The sequence below is a fragment of the Leucoraja erinacea genome, chromosome 1 (assembly GCF_028641065.1).
Source record: "Leucoraja erinacea ecotype New England chromosome 1, Leri_hhj_1, whole genome shotgun sequence".
Classification (NCBI taxonomy): Eukaryota; Metazoa; Chordata; class Chondrichthyes; order Rajiformes; family Rajidae; genus Leucoraja; species Leucoraja erinaceus.
The window spans coordinates 49,909,432-49,927,347 of record NC_073377.1 but is presented as its reverse complement, the minus strand read 5'-3'; the positions used below and the strand labels follow the sequence as shown (position 1 = coordinate 49,927,347).

General features: G+C 39.9%; 1 protein-coding gene across 4 annotated transcripts in view; it reads left to right on the top strand.

Moving 5' to 3' along the window:
* Positions 1-17,916, top strand: part of LOC129696516 (interleukin-6 receptor subunit beta-like) — a 70,714-nt gene that overhangs the window by 33,233 nt on the left and 19,565 nt on the right. For 3 of the 4 annotated variants that reach the window (XM_055634503.1, XM_055634512.1, XM_055634519.1), the window contains exons 4-11: positions 925-1,042; positions 3,990-4,162; positions 8,190-8,344; positions 9,711-9,870; positions 11,641-11,720; positions 14,799-15,003; positions 16,728-16,922; positions 17,559-17,663. In XM_055634503.1, coding sequence (XP_055490478.1) covers positions 925-1,042; positions 3,990-4,162; positions 8,190-8,344; positions 9,711-9,870; positions 11,641-11,720; positions 14,799-15,003; positions 16,728-16,922; positions 17,559-17,663 — 1,191 coding nt within the window. The remainder of the gene's footprint in view (positions 1-924; positions 1,043-3,989; positions 4,163-8,189; positions 8,345-9,710; positions 9,871-11,640; positions 11,721-14,798; positions 15,004-16,727; positions 16,923-17,558; positions 17,664-17,916) is intronic. The other variant, XM_055634529.1, reaches the window with a different exon arrangement.

Here is a 17,916-nt window from a genome sequence, read left to right as displayed (position 1 = left end):
CAAAGAGATGGCAATGAATGCACTGTCAAGTAACGTGCTTAGAAGACATGTTAATTGGTAGCAAAGTTATGCATTCTTGTACTCTTACATGGGTATGACTGCACATAAAAAAATATTTTAAAAATCAGCAAAATGCTGATTTTCAGGTGCTAGAATACTGAAATGCTCCGACAAAACTTGGTAGCTCTGCATGAAGGGCTGAAGGACCTGTTTCTGTGCTGAATGACTGACTCTATTTGACAATTGCATTATGGCTTGGGGCGTTGGTGGTAATTTAATTTATCGCAACATTATAAATTACATTACAAGTAGGTAAATATAATAGGTACACAAAAAAGCCGGAGAAACTCAGCGGGTGCAGCAGCTTCTATGGAGCGAAGGAAAAAGGCAAAAAGGCAACGTTTCGGGCCGAAACCCTTCTTCGGCCTGAAACGTTGCCTTTTTCCCTTCATAGATGCTGCTGCACCCGCTAAGTTTCTCCAGCTTTTTTATGTACCTTCGATTTTCCAGCATCTGCAGTTCCTTCTTAAACAAATAAATATAATAGCCATTTTGCATATTTTAATCTTAAATAAAAAACAAAACAAAAACTGCAGGTGCTGGAAAAATGTCAGAGGTGCTAGAAATACTCAGTAAATTAGACAGCATCTATGAAAGTTTTCTAACCTGACTATTTCAAGCCTTCGTCATTTTTGTTTGTGCTTGATATTGTTTCATTGACTAATTCAATACAAACAAATTCTACCCCCAGAAATTGGAGACAGTCATATGAGCATTCACTTGTTGTCTTACAGATTCTGAACTAATTTGTTAAATATAACCATATAACCATAAATAGCATTAAAAATAAAATCTTCAGAAGCAAAATATAGTAGATCTTGTATTAAACATTTTTGTTGAAAATCATGACACATCTTTTTGCAGTGCCTCCGGAGAAACCAAAAAACCTGACGTGCATATCATATTATAATCGGAATTTGACCTGCTCCTGGGATCCAGGAAAAGAGACATACTTGCCAACCGATTATTATTTTCATTCATCGTGAGTATGAATCTCTGTCAACTTTGAAGTCGTATTTATTCCAAAGCATTTCGGACCACATTATAATATCAAACATTATAAATTGTAACCTCCATGACATTTTGTCTTGTTTCTTTATGGCTTTATTACTTTGAGATTGTTGTGCTTTCCTAGTTGTTGTTTTTTTGCCTTCTGCAACTCATTCCTGTGCTTAGTGAGCTCTTCCTACAAAGCTCCAGTTTGATAATGCTTCAGTTTCAAAAATAGCATATTTTATTTTCAGTCACTTTGCAGATCCACCTTTTCTGACCTCTCTAACCATCTGTGATCTTCAAATTCTCTTGAGATTTTATATGGCCTTAATTCCTGACACCTTGCTGATGACTTATTTTAATCATTACTGACATTCCTTGGGATTTTTCAACCTCATTCATCTCCTTTAAAATGTTCTTCAAAATCTATCTCTACGAACTAAGATTTTAGGCACTGCGCTAATTTCTGATTCTTGGTACAGCTCTGGTTCAGTTCAATTTAGTTTATTGTCACGTATTCCAAGGTACAATGAAAAACTTTTGTCACGTGCTAACCAGTCAGCCGAAAGACAATACAATTTTTAACAATCAATTTTTTATACGGATTTCCTATATTTTGCACAGAAATGCGATAAGAATACTGATGTACGATGTTGTGCTGTCAGTTTACGCGTGGAAATTTAAACAAAGAGCTGTCGGCTACAGCGCTATGAGTTCTAAATATAGTGCTACCGGCTGAAGCGGTCGGTATGAGCTTTACACATAGCGCTATGGCTCACAGCCTGTTCAGGAACAATGAGTCTGGAATTCTCTTTCTCAGTGGAAGTTGAGCCTTTGATTATTTTTCAGGGGAATTCTGGTTAAGCCTAGTGGTGAAAGGTTTCCAGTGGGATTGCAGGTACATTGATTTTAGATGAAATGGGAAAAGATTTAAAACTGGCATAAATGGCAACTTCATATGGTGGTGGGTATATAGAATGAGCTGCCAGAGGACTGTATATATGGGTACAATTACAACATTTTAAATACTTTTGGACATATTCATGGATAGGAAACGTTTGGAGGAAAATGGGCCAAACTCAGGCAAATGAAACTAGCTCAGATAGACCTTGGTTAGCATCAATGAGGTGGGCTGATGGACATGTTTCTTTGCTGGAAGACTCTGGTCTAGTTTCCATACCCTTTATCCCTACTTCTTCTGTTTAGAATGGGAGAAAAATAGCCTTAGCCAACTCACTGAAGGGACCAGACCAGCATGAAATATTAAACAAACTCGTATAAAACGGCAGATAAACACAAAAAGCTGGGGTAACTCAGTGAGACAGGCAGCATCTCTGGAGATAAAACTGCATCATGCTTTCCTGACTTGTATTCAATGCTCCAACCAATGAAGGCAAACAAACCATGTGCCTTCTACACCATTCTGTCATCTTGTTGCCACATTCAGGGCTGAGATGCCAAGATCCCTCTATACATCAATGCTATTAGGGTGTTGGTGTTGTCTGTAAACTTAGCATCCAATCCATCTACATTCATGTCCAAATATCAATTAATCAATCAATCACATACACAATAAAATGCAGTGAAATTAACTTGCCAGCAGCGGTACAATCAGAAAGAACACACAATACATAATTAATTTAACACAAACATCCACCACAGCATTCTTCACCGTGGTGGAAGGCACAAAGTACATAATTAACATGTGTATCAAAAACAACTAAGACCCCAGCACAAATCTTTGTGTATCTCCACTGGTCACAGACCTCAATATTGTCCTTCCACCACAACCCTCTTCTATCAGTAAGCCATTTATGAATCCATACGACTAAGTCACTATTAATCCCATGCATCATAATCTTCTGGATCAGCCTACCATGGGGAATAGCAAATGCCTTGGTAAAATCCATGTAGACATCATTCACCACCCTATCCTCAGATCAAACTACTTTCATGGATTAGTTGCCTCTCTTTTTATACCTCTTGCTTGCGAACTATACTGAGGGTGCTGCTGGTGTCTTGCATAGTAATAATGTTGGTTATATTCTGGCAGATAAATTGGATTAATATTAACAAAATACTGCACATTAACATTGTATTATTGGACACTTAGCTTAATGATTCAATTAAATTGTGTACACCATATTATCTAAATGGTGGCCGATTGTGAAAGGGGGAGATGCAGCGAGACCTGGGTGTCATGGTACACCAGTCATTGAAGGTAGGCATGCAGGTGCAGCAGGCAGTAAAGAAAGTGAATGGTATGTTAGCTTTCATTGCAAAAGGATTTGAGTATAGGAGCAGGGAGGTTCTACTGCAGTTGTACAGGGTCTTGGTGAGACCACACCTGGAGTATTGCGTACACTTTTGGTCTCCAAATCTGAGGAAGGACATTATTGCCATAGAGGGAGTGCAGAGATGGTTCACCAGACTGATTCCTGGGATGTCAGGACTGTCTTATGAAGAAAGACTGGATAGACTTGGTTTATACTCTCTAGAATTTAGGAGATTGAGAGGGGATCTTATAGAAACTTACAAAATTCTTAAGGGGTTGGACAGGCTAGATGCAGGAAGATTGTTCCCGATGTTAGGGAAGTCCAGGACAAGGGGTGACAGCTTAAGGATAAGGGGGAAATCCTTTAAAACCGAGATGAGAAGAACTTTTTTCACACAGAGAGTGGTGAATCTCTGGAACTCTCTGCCACAGAGGGTAGTTGAGGCCAGTTCATTGGCTATATTTAAGAGGGAGTTAGATGTGGCCCTTGTGGCTAAGGGGATCAGGGGGTATGGAGAGAAGGCAGGTACGGGATACTGAGTTGGATGATCAGCCATGATCATATTGAATGGCGGTGCAGGCTCAAAGGGCCGAATGGCCTACTCCTGCACCTAATTTCTATGTTTCTATGAAAGGTATTGAAACGTTCTTTCTTTTTCAGAATTAACCCTGGAAACAATGAGCTACGCAAATTGCCAGCTGGTGTGAACAACTCTTATACAATTTTATACCCCTCAATTAATTATTATGTTCTATCTACTATATGGGTTAAGGCAAATAATTCCTTGGGCGATGTAAACTCTGATAAAATACAAATGGATCCAATTAATGTTAGTAAGTATGCATCCATATATTCATAAATAAATGTTATTAGCATTTGTGGCAAATTCCTGCATACTTGCAATATTGAAGATATATTTTGATTGTCATCATTATTCAGATGATACTGATTTCAAGCAGGTTTTGACAAATGTTTATATCCCAATTCCCTCGTTCCCAGCGCAGATATTGATTGCCCTATCAAGTTAGTCCTGAATTACATTTTATTTTCAATTTTGAATCTTTTGTGGATTTGCCTGTCTTTGCTATTGAACAGACATGCAATAATAATATATTAACGCAGTGTTTCCACTTTGAAGGAAATTACCCGAAATTCTGGTTGTCCGGGTAATTTTAGAGTAATTAAATAATTTCGGGAAATTTCCGCATCCGGCCCGCAAGGAATCAATCCGGCTTGCGGGATGATTTGCGGGGAAAAAGTATATTTACGACCATCCTGCACAGTTGGGGGAGGCCCGTCAGCCGCGCCTCAATTGAAAATAGTGCCGGTGACGCGGTAGGGACACAAAATGACGCGTCTCCCCCACGCTCGCGCAGTTGGGGCTGCAGTCGCACACGCACAGTTGGGGAAGGCTTAAATTTCAGGAAATACCATCAAATTCCAGGAAATTTGGGATTCTATGTAAGGATTTTAAAAAAAATTTAAAAATCCTTGTATTAACGTCAAATTGATGACGTATTTGTTGTTTCTTGCCGGTTTTCTCTTTAGATTTTAGTTTTAGAGATACAGAGCGGAAGCAGGCCCTTCGGCCCACTGAGTCCACACCAACCAGCGACCACATTAACATTATCCCACACACACTAGGAACAATTACAAGTTCCTATTAAATCTTTCCTCTGTCACCCTCTCGTTCTTGATTTCCCCTATCCTGGGAAACGAATTTGTGCATTCACCCTATCTATTCGCCTCATGATTTTATACACCTCTGCAAAATCACCCCTAAGCCTCCTGCACTGCAAGGAATAAAGTTCTAACCAGCCCAATCTTTCACTAAATCTCAAGCTTTTAAATACTGACAACTTTCTCATATCTTCTCTGCACCATTTCTTGTTTAATGACACCTTTTCAGTAGCAGGGTGATTAAACACTGCGAATTGCACTCCACAAGTGCAGCCTCACCAAAATGTTGTGCACAACGTCCCAACTTCTGTTTTCAATTCTTTGACTGTTTATTGAGTATAGAAAGCCATCTCCTATCTATCTACCTGAGACACCACTTTCAGGGAACTATACTAGTAGGCCTGGATGCCTCTATAACGCCCCCAGGGACCTAGCATTCACAGTGAAAGACTGCACTTGAATGAATGTACTTGATTGAATTCTACTCCACTAGCCATTCCTCAGCCCACTTGCCCAGCTGATATAGATCCCACTGCAATTCTTGATAACCCTCTTCATCGTTTATAATACCACCTGTTTTAGTGTTATCTGCAAACTTATAAATCATGCCTTGTACACTCTCATCCAAACCATTGATATGGATGACCAAAAGCAATGGGTTCCGCACCAATCTCTGAGGCAAACCAATAGTCACAGACCTTCAGACCGAAAAACACTCTTCCACCACCACCCCCTGCTTCCCTTACACTGAAGCCTATGAATCCCATGCTATCAAACCATCCAGAACTGCCAACAAGCAGAATTTTATCAAAGACCTAACTGAAATCTATATCAACTAAGCATAGGGTGCTGCCCTCATCAATCTTCCAGGTTACTACTACAAAAAAATCAATCAAATTCATGGGATGTGATCTCTCACAGACAACCATGCTGACTATCCCTAATCAACCATTCTATTTGCAAATCGAGTCTTAGAGTGTGGAAACAGCCCCTTCAGCCAAACTTGATCACACTGACCAACATGTCCCACCTGTACTAAATGTGTAGGAAGGGACTACAGATGCTGGTTTAAACCAAAGATAGACACAAAAACCTTGAGTAACTTAGCAGGACAGGCAGCATCACTGGAGAGAAGGAATGAGTGATGTTTCAGTTCGAGACCCATTACCAGTCTGAAGAACGCTCGACCCGAAGCGCCACCCATTCCTTCTCTCCAGTGATGCTGCCTGTCCCGTTGATTTACTCCAGCTTTTTGTATCTCTCCCATCTGTACTAGTCCCACCTGCTTGTGTTTGGCCCATATACCTATAAACCTATCTTATTCATGTACTGTCTAAATGTTTCTTAAACGTTGCGATAGTACCTGCTTTAACTATCACCCCCGGCAATTTATTTCATACACCCACCACCCTTTGTGTGAAACGGTTACCCCTCACGTCCCTGTTAAATCAGAACTGAACATAATACCTCACCAGCATCTTTTATAACTACAACATGCCCTCCCAACTTCTATACTCAGTACTCTGACTGATTAAGCTCAATGTGCCAAATACCTTTTTGACTCCCCTATCTACCTGTAATGCCATTTTTCAAGAACTATGTACCTGCACTCCTAGATCCCTCTACAAATGCATGTATGTCTTATCTCTCACCTACTTTCTTTGCAATGCCAGTTTTGGGAAAAGCTGTTGAATTATTTATTTCATAATTAAGGTGTTTAAATGTCTGCTTCATCCTGTCCTTCCTACTTCTGGTCATTCGCCATCCTATGATCTTGCTATTCACTTTTAAGTGAATTCATATTGATCATTCGAAATCTTGATTGAAAGATGCAGTTTGGAAACGAGCCTTTTGCCAACCGAATCCACCCCAACCATCAATCACCCGTTCACACTAGTTCCATGTTATCCCACTTGAGCATCCACCCACAACATAACAGCAATTTATATTGGTCATTTGACCTACAAATTCGCACATCTTTGGTATGTGGAGGAAAAAAACCAGAGCACAAGGCAGAAGCCCATGCTTTAACAGGGAGAGTGTGGAACTTCACACAGAGCACTCTTGATCTCAGGATGAAATCTAGATATTGGGGTTGTGAGACAGCAGCCAAGTATCCTGTGATAGTCCTTTGATCCCATCTCAATCCAGCAGGGTATAAACTGTTCCTCTTTACCTGTTATTTCTTATAATTTCACATCCACTCAATTACAATAACTTCATAATGGCACCTAAAAAAATTTGCCTCTTATCCTAATGTTCATCTCCACTTCCACTTCATCTATACCTATTCTGTCTAGAGGCTTTTTATTTTTCAATATTCTTTCAAGTATCACAACATATACAGCAAGTACATCACCCCTCATATCCTATCCTGCATGAATGTGTTCTTGCCAATTATCGCAATGCTTGCCAACCATCACTATTTAATCTATACAAAGTTTAAAAATACCTAATTCAAATCCCACCATCCATTAATAATTTTACAGCTTCTTTTTGTGCACGCCTTTAAATCTGTCTTCTTTCCTTCCCGTTTTCACCATTCGCACTTTGAAAATCATCTTGAAAACCTTAGCCTTTTAGTGCCATTTCATTCTTTATTACTTAATTGAGAGGAGAAAGATTTAAAAGGGACACATGGGGCAACTTTTTCCACATAGTGTTGCTAGAGGATGAGGTAGAGGAGGGTACAATAACAACATTTAAAAAGACACTTAGACAGGTACAACAATGGGAACGGCTTGGAGGAATGAGGGCCATGCGCAGACAAATGGGGCTAGCTTACTTAAGCGACCTGGTCATGACGGCCAAAGTGCCTGATTCCATACTGTAGATCTCTGTTACTGACTAACCTATGAACTCATTAAATGTGCCCCCTGTGTAGATTTGACCTACAGTTATGAAATATCAAAGTATAAATTGGTGCAATGCAAACTCTTCCCAGCAAATAATGTTCATACTTTTTAACTCTGACATCCTTGTTACACATGAATTGAAGAGGTACAGGTAACCTATTTGCATTTAACACCAGAATTGCATTGAATCTAAAACAAGGAAATATCATCATGATATAATTTACCTGGCTTATACTCCTGTTTTTTTTTTTCTTCTCTTTGCCACCAAACCTAATTTTATATGGACCTATACATATTTATGTGTTATTTCTTGTTTGTGTTTCAGTAAAACCCAATCCTCCAGAAATAACTTCCATTAAACAAGTACCAGGAATGAGCACAGTCTTGCATGTAATTTGGCAAAACCCAAATCTGCCATTGATGTACAACTTGAAATACAATCTCCGATACAAAATTGTCAATGCAAAGGATTGGACACAGGTAAATAATTAACCTGTTTAAGAAACAAAAAAATGCTTGTTGAATGTTGTTAACTCATTGCTAAACACACATGATTAACTTTAAGGAAAGTGAAATGGATCCTCGGTCTGAAGAAGGGTCTCAACCGAAACGTCACCTATTCCTTCGCTCCATAGATGTTGCCTCACCCGCTGAGTTTCTCCAGCATTTTTGTCTACCTTCGAATTTTCCAGCATCTGCAGTTCTTTCTTAAACATGGATCTAGTGCACTAAGTATTATTTGTTTTTAGGTTATACCTTCAAGAAATTTGTATGGTAGGGCATTGACATGGATAGAGAACTGGTTGGCAGACGGGAAGCAAAGAGTAAGAATTAAACGGGTCCTTTTCAGAAAGGCAGGCAGTGACAAGTGGGGTGCCGCAAGGCTCGGTGCTGGGACCCCAGTTATTTACAATATATATTAACGATTTAGATGAGGGAATTAAATGTGACATCTCCAAGTTTGAGGATGACACAAAGCTGGGTGGCAGTGTGAGCTGTGATGAGGATGCTATGAGGCTGCAGGGTGACGGATAGATTGGGAGAGTGGGCAGATGTATGGCAGATGCAGTATTTTGTGGATAAATGTGAGGTAATCCACTTTGGTGGCAAGAACAGGAAGGCAGATTATTATCTGAATGATGTCAGATTAGGAAAAAAGGAGGTGCAACGAGACTTGGCTGACCTTGTACATCAGTCACTGAAAGTAAGCATGCAGGTACAGCAGGCAATGATTGACCTTCATTGTGAGATAATTTGAGTTAAGGAGCAAGGAGGTCCTAATGCAGTTGTACAGGGCCCTGGTGAGACCGAATTGTGTGCAATTTTGGTCTCCTAATTTGAGGAAGGACACTATTGCTATTGAGGGAGTGTAGCGTAGGGTCACCAGGTTAATTCCCAGGATGGCGGGTCTGACATCTGATGAAAGAATGGGTTTGTATTCACTGGAATTTAGGATGAGAGGAAATCTCAAAGAAACATAAAATTCTTAAGGGATTGGACGGGCTAGATGCAGGAAAAATGTTCCCAATGTTGGAGTCCAGAACCAGTATTCCCAATACCATGTGCTCTAATTTTGCACACTAATCTCTCGTGAGGGACCTTGTCTAAGGCCTTTTGAAAGTCCAGATACTGGCTTTCCCTTATCCATTCTACTTGTTACATCCTCAAAAAATGACAGAAGATTAATCAAGCATGATTCCCCCTTCATAAATCCATGCTGACTTTGACCGACCCTGTCATTGTTTTCCAAGGGAGATGTTCTGTTAAAAGTTAAATTGACCTTTGGAATGATGTTAACTTAGGGGCTGCGTTGCAGTTAATAACATATAGTTTGGCCTTTTGGTAGGTACCGCCTGAGGATACAAAATCAATTCGAGTATCTTTCTTGGTTCAAAACTTGATACCTTTTAATGCATATAACTTCATAATTCGCTGTAGCCACATTAATGATAATAGCTACTGGAGCAACTGGAGTTCAGAGAAAATTGGGATGACTCCTGAATCAGGTAAGTGGAATGAAAATAATCTTTAATTTTGTTGCTTATAACAAAATAAATTGATTCTATTTCCCATTGTTGTTCAAACTCCTATCAATTTTTCAGGTATTCTCCTCCCCTCTTTCAAAAACAAAATCAAGATAGTATTTCTGTCTCTCAGGCCACACTCGCACTCTTTCCATCTCTTCCTGCACATCTCTCCATCTCCCCCCCACCCCACTACGAGCCCAAAAGAAACACTAATAATTGTATTTCTACTGAGTTTGTCATATACTTGTTGGAAAATTTGGAGAAAATTGTATTGTGGAGAAAGTGTGCAGTTATGTACTTCATTAAAAGGAATCTAAAATTTGGCCGTTAGCTAAATGGAGAGAGATTGCAGATGAGTGAAATATAGAGGGATTTGGGTGTTCTCATGCACATGGCAAAATCTTGGCCAGCAAGTAGTGTGGAGGTAAATACTGTACAGCAAGTAGTATGGAGGTAAATCTTGCCTTTGTTCGTATTATAAGAAAATGTAAGTTTAAAAATTGAGAAATATTTTTACAATTGGAAAGCATAGTGTGGAGGCCACATGCTGTACTGTGCATGATTCCTGTCCCCTTGTTTAAGAAAGGATGTATTGCCAATGGGAGCAGTCCAAAATTCCTGGAATGAAAGGCTTGTCCTATCACTATTTGCTAAAGAAATTACATCTACATGGTTGGGGGGTGGGAGTGGAGAGTTCTGTGGTGCAGTTTATAGAGATGGTGCTCACAATTCCAGTGAGGTGTGTTCAATTTTAAACTTGGCTGCTGTCTGCATGGACATTGCACATTCTCTCTGACCAAGTGGGCTTCTTCTGGTTTCTCTAGTTTCCTCCTGCATCCCAAAGAAGTGTGGGTTAGTACATACACATATTTCCATGTTTATAATTATCTAATCTTTGAGGTTTAGAAGAATGAAGGGAGATTTAATTGTAACACAAGATCCTTAAGTGGGATGACAGGGTGAGCGTCAAGATGTTCTGAGAAAAGATGATTAAACTAAGATGTGGAAACTACTTCTTGTAGAGGGTGATGGATCTAGAGCCATAGCCAGAGGGTTGTGCTGATGAGATCAAGGGGGTATTGAAAGAGGAACTAGGATTTTTGAAATGTCAGGAACTAGAAGGCTTTTGGAAATTTGCAAGGAAGAGGTGATGAGACATGGGCAGGTCAACCTTGATCATTTAAATGGCAGGGTAGGTTTGAGTCGCCCAGTGGCCTACTCTTGCTCATATTTTTCTTTTTCTTGGTGTTCTAAAAGAACTATCCAACCAACGAAGTACTTGGAAATGTACCTTGTTTTGTAAATACAGGAAATATGAATGTGCAACAGCTTCCCACCAGCAGTGTGTACAACTGATTTGTTGACGCTGAATGAGGGATGAGTGCCAGCCAGCCAGGGCACCAGGGATAATAATTCTTTATAATTATTCGCTCTCTATCTACTTCATGACTTTTCATAATTTTACTCAATAGTGCTAGTACACAAGTGTTTCTATATATATATATTTTTTGCTATTTTTCTCCTCTTGCATGCCAGAGGTTTATGTACTTGGGAAAGAGTGGTAGGACTTGCATGATTGACGAATGGTCCAGAATTGAAATAGTGCTATTAAAATGTGTGGATCTTTATCAGCAAATGCTGACTCACCACCAAATTGATAATCATTTTCAAGAAATACTGATATATGAGTTTTAAGTACCACTGCTGTTGTTTTAAACAAATGCTTTGCCTCTGCCATTTTGTTACTAGTGCCAACAGGAAGACCACACATTTGGAGAACAATTCAAAATCTACAATATCCAAAGAGAAGAATAGATATCATGTGGAAGGTAACTTTACTGGCAAACCCTGCATTGTAGGTGTCAGATTATGTAAATTCACCCTTACAGAATTCACCAATCACTACCCAAAAATTCGAGATCTCGAAAATAATTGTATTCATGGAATTCATGTAGGGGGTGGGAAATTATAAATTGACATCTTTATTTACTCTTTTCTTGACACTTACACATAGGACATGACATTGTTATGGAAAAATCACAATTCGGGCTATTTTGTAAGAACTCAACCTACCGTACCCCTTTCCCCCAGTAACATGGAGGTTGGGTGGCTCTGTATATTGTTGGAAGTCTGCTGACCAATCTCTCCAAGTTGACATGATGGACTAAATGTGGCCCCAGGTGATTGTGCAAACCATAATTTGAGAGGATTATCAGAAATGCATTTGGTGTATAAATTGCACCTGTTCAAATCAGACACATTTATTTTAGCACCTCATAAGATTGCTTGAAAGTAGATGTGCACTGAATCTTATAGTAATAGTTGGAATATAATATAATCCCCTTGCATGTTGATTGCTGCTGTGACCAGCTGGTATCGTTCATTATTAACTCCACCTTGAAATAAGCATTTCAAGGGGCAATTAAGAATTATCACACAAAAGCCAAACTGTTTCCCAGATTTCCTATGCAGCAAGACACTAATGAACAACCTAGGTTATTATGACAACCTGTTGGTTTCATGATTACTATCAAGGATACTAAATTGTATCCCAGAATTATTTTGTCACTACAATTAATGGGGTTCAAATTAATTCCAGAACAATAGTCAATGCATTTGCTTACCAATCACAATGTTACTAATGTGATATTTTTTTGAATGAATTGCAAGGTTAGTCCAAAAGTGGCCGAGCTGGGACTATTGAAGGTCCACTGGAGGAAACGCCACTGTTTTTAAGGGTGGCTAATAATTTATTGTACATCGCAAATTGACGATTCCTCATTTATCTTCCTTAATAACATTTGAATTAAACTATAGTGCTTAATAAATTCAATTTTACATGCTGCTGAAGTACATAAAAAACATATACTTTGTTTAAACAAAGTCACGACTATTTTGTACTTGTGCTCGTTATCTTGCTATTCAAACATTTCAAATGGATTGTAATTGATGCAAGAGTTCAAATAAATATTCCAAAAGCGCAAATAATATGCTGCTTCCCTTCCTATAACCATATAACAATTACAACCTGTTAGATAATATATATACTAGGCTAAGTGGGATCCGTTGGGTCCCATGTTCCCACACGGGAGGGCTGGTCCCCTGATGTAATATTCCACCTCCCCACCAATTCCAATATTGGTGGCCAGTGGTGGGGCTTTCTGGAGCGCTAGTATAGGTTCTTGGGGTGGCACCTCAAGCCTGATATGCTGGCAGCTCACTCACGGCTGGTGGGCTGGTAGTTGACTCATGGCTATTCCTTGAAATTCCATTTCAAGCAGGGTGCAAGGCCACCAAATTCAAGTGCAGTTTCTTACCACTTCGAGCAGGGTGCAAGGCCACCAAATTCAAATGCAGCTTCATACCATTTCATGCAAGGTGCAAGGCCACCACATTCAAACCACTGCAGTTTCATACCATTTCAAACGGTAAAACCACACAAAACACCAAACTCACAGTTCAGTACATTCAGTGTGTTCAGTTGATTCACAGCTCAGACAGTCGTGACCTCTCCCTCCCCCATCAAACAGAGACTGAGCCACACCCACATCCGGGTTTTATAACACCTCCCCCTCCCACCGGAAAAGGTGTGGCCTTCAGAGAGAGATTCTCAACATTTTTTAAACACTAATAACACTTTTATTTTTTATTGATGGGAAGAATCCTCTGCACCTGCTGAGCAGAGGGGGACTGAGTAAGATGGCCAAAAATCACAGCCATAAGTGGTAGCGTTTTATCTAAAATCAATATACAGTGCAAACAGGAAGTTACCCAAACCACCATTTGCAGTAGTGCCTTTTAACTTTAACCCAAACCCCCCAAACAACCATTTGCAGGCAGTGCCTTTTTACTTCAAACCAACCATATTTTCATTTTCAAACCACATTAAGGGGACTCACAGTTGAGTAGACATGTGTTCAGTGTTATTCAGAGCTCAGAGAGACGTGACCTTCTGGCTTCCTCCATCTTGGAGAGACTGAGTGAGGCACACCACTTTCTGGTTTTATAGTCCCTCCCTCTCCCTCCAGCAGGGGCAGCAAAGATAATGGTGAATTTTTAAAAAACATCAAAATCTCTTTGGTTTTTCATTGATGGGAAAAATTCTCTGGTCCAGGAAGGCGGATGTGGGCTCTGAGCGAGGTGGCCAAAAATGACGGCCGTATTGGCAGCGTTCTCTCGGAACTCGCACCACAGTGGGCCAAAAGCGATCAAGACCAGACTTTTTTTAATATAGATAGATATATTAAAGATAGATACATAGAAAATAGGTGCAGGAGGAGGCCATTCGGCCCTTCGAGCCAGCGCCGCCATTCATTGTGATCATGGCTGATCGTCCCGTATTAATAACCCGTGCCTGCCTTCTTCCCATATCCCTTGACTCCACTAGCCCCTAGACATATGAATGAATTTCTGTAAATATTGGACCTTTTTTAGTATTTACTAGACCAAGTGCAGACCCGTTGGGTCTGTTCCCCCAATGTGCAACACAGAGAGGGACACGGAGGCACACAGAGAGGGACACGGAAGCACACAGAGAGGGACACGGAGGCACACAGAGGCTAGCAAAATGGTAAAAATGGCGGCGTTTTTCATCTAGTTTTGGCGGAGTAACAAATCAAATGCAAAACGCCGTACACCCACACACCCACAGAGTTTTAAAAGTATATAGATGCTAACTTCAAAATTGGAATCTTTTTGGAATTGAATTATTTGTCAATCATGCGGGGAGAACTCAAATGTAATAGAAATAATGACTGCATGTATTTATTCTACGTGACTTGCTACTGAATATCTCAGCCAAATATTGTAAAGGACATTGTTTTGTGTTTTAATATTTGGGCAAATTTGCCTCCACTGTTACTGCCTCTCATTTTAATTCCATTTCAACCATGTTATCAAATTTACAGGAACTTGATAAGTCAGATGCCAATGGAATTATTTTGCAATACGAATTGAAAATTAAGCAAAAGAATTCTTCGAAAATCAATACTACAGATCGCGAGTACAGTATTATCATTTCGCAACTCGGTTGTGAAATTTCGCTTATTGCAAGCAATTCAGTTGGCAGCTCTCCGGAGGGAACCTTAATAGTACCTAACACATGGGAGACAGGTAAACTATGTTTTATGAAGTTAGTGTCATGTGAACATTGGCCTGCGCTTTTGTAGGGTCTATTTCTCCCACACTCATCCTTTCTGCAATGTTTTAGGGAAAATAATGATTAAGCACAATGTGGGACCCCTGGGAATTGCAGGACATAATTAGGATCACATTGTCTAGGTTATTAACTATTCCACATATTTATTAATGGAATAGGAAGTCAATGGAGGGTATATTCAGAAATGGAGAAAAGGGGCAAAACTATAACTAGGGAAAATCGTTATCATCTACCTTGTATCTTAACAGGGTTGAACATAGTACGTCATAAATGGTTGGTGGTGGGGAGGGAGTTGAGACATAGGAGAACATGAATGTTAGTGATCGACATCATTAACATTTTCTGAACAGACAAAGGCAAATAGAACGCAGGCCGTTCTATCTAGAGGACTAAAACTAGAATATTTGGTTCCAGTGGGAACCTACATAATTATGTGGACCCAATGAGACACTGCCTCAAGTCGCTCTGCTTTGAAGCTGGACGGAGGAGTCCAGTGGCAGAGCCCAGAGGGAAATCCACTACTCTGATTCTATCAGACCTGCCATGGGGGATTTCTCTCCCCAAAAATTGTGGAAGGTAAATGATATTTATATTTGCATTGTTTTACGAATATTTTATTTAAAGATGACACAGAGTGCTGGAGTAACTCAGCGGGTCAGGTAGCGTCTCTGCTATGGTGGAGAACTGGTGACGTTTTGGGTCAGGGCCCTTCTTCAGACTGATTGTGAGGGGGGTGGGGATAGAAAGCTAGAAGAGAGGAGGGGCAGGACAAAGCCTGCCAGGTAATAGATGGATATAGGAGAGAGGGAGGGGGTGAAGGGGTTGAGAGGCAGAAGGTTGAACAAAGGCCAATGATGAAAAGGCAGATGGTGTGAGACCAAAGGATTGAAGAGTTATGAATAGTGAAGCTAGAGGAGAAATGCAGGTGGAAGGGGATGGGGAGGAGAGAAATCGGTGTGAGTCGAGGTGGAGCATGGTGGTGGGGAATAAGGGTGGGGAGGTACTGTAGTTACCTTAAATTGAAGAATTCAGTGTTCCTAACTTTTGGATTATAAGCTACCCAAGTAGAATAAAAGGTGCAGTTCCTCCAGTTTGTGTGTGAATATTTTATTTTACTCGTTTGTGTATGTTTTAGCAGGTTTTCATTTAAACCTTGATTTAAAAATAATTTTAAATATCTCTTATTATTATTTATTTTAAAGGTGTAAAAGTAAAATTGACCATTTTGACAAATCGCAAACAACCACCCAGCCTCCCAACAAAGGTGTTCTCAGTTGTATGATATTTAAGGTCTAGTCACAGCTTTGGCATCACTACTTGACTTCCAGGTGCCAAGGATCTCCAAGATCAACCTTTTGTACCTAACTGGGGTAGATACAATTGAGTGGGACCCAAAGGCAAATGGTCTGGTACACATGCTACATCCAGCATATTTCACCCCTTTCATAAATAAGGAACAAAAATATGAGCTTGGGAATTTCCAGGTGTCGATCTGTTCATAAGCAAAGCAGGCTCAAAGGGCTGTCACAAATTCTGTACTCCATGTGATAATTAATTAAAAGGTGCTGAAATATGAGGTGCATAACAAATATTGCAAAGTTCAAGATATTTCAGAATAAACTTTCAACCAAAAGGAATATATGTCATTTTAATCAGAAAACATTTAATTCTCTTTTAGAACCGCCACCTGTATTCAATTTCAGTGCTTATCCTCAAGATGCTCGCTTGATGGTGGAATGGGAGCCACCCACGTCTACTAAAGTAGTTAGTAGCTACATTATAGAATGGTGTGAAGTGTTCACCAAAGATTTGTGTCGTGAGCCCTTGTATTGGCAAGGGGAGCAAAAAACTGTGAAAAAAACTTTCTTAAAAGGTGTGTGATTCCTATTATCTTGCAGTCAATTGCAGTTTTAAGAATTTTGAGCATGAGATATAATAATTACTTTGTTCAAAGGCTCTTTGCTTTGAATTGGAGTGATCTTTTCATATTTGTGCCAGTTTCTCTGGAAAGTAATTGTGTTTGTTATTTTTCAATACCTTTTAATCCAGAAGTTAATTTTGCGCACCTTTAACATTATTAGATCACTGTTAAAGGATACATTCATAATTAGATCATCTGCACCATCGTAATTTCACGAATGATGCAGATTGCATTATTAATGCTGCCTTACAGCAACTGACTATGGGTGCTGTCTGTATGCAGTTTGTACGTTCTCCCCGTGACCTTCGTGGGTTTTCTCCAAGATCTTCGGTTTCATCCCAAACTCCAAAGACGTTTGTAGGGTAATTAGCCTGGTCTTAATGTAAATTGTCTATATTGTGTGTGGGATAGTGTTAATGCGCAGGGATCGCTGGTCGGTGCAGACTCGGTGGGCCGAAGAGCCAGTTGCCGTGCAGTATCTCCAATCTAAACTAAACTATTAAATTAGTGAAGCTAAGTTGGTATGGATATTTAGCCAGGTGTTAGTTTCGCGAATGAGATATCTTTTAATTTAATTTTTCTCTTCAGCAGATCACATCATGCCATTCAAGCGTTATCGTATAACTATTTACCCTCTGTACAGTGGTCGTCCAGGAGTTCCACGTTCAAAATTAGCATACTTGCAACAGGATCGTATGTATATATTCACACTTTCAAGTGCAAAAGACTCAAAGCTATTTAATTATAAAGCTGAAATGTTTTTAAGATTCATAGAAATATAGAAAATAGGTGCAGGAAGGGGCCATTCAGCCCTTCGAGCCAGCACCGCCATTCATTGTGATCATGGCTGATCGTCCCCAATCAATAACCCATATCCCTTGATTCCACTAGCCCCTAGAGCTCTATCTAACTCTCTCTTAAATCCATCCAGTGACTTGGCCTCCAC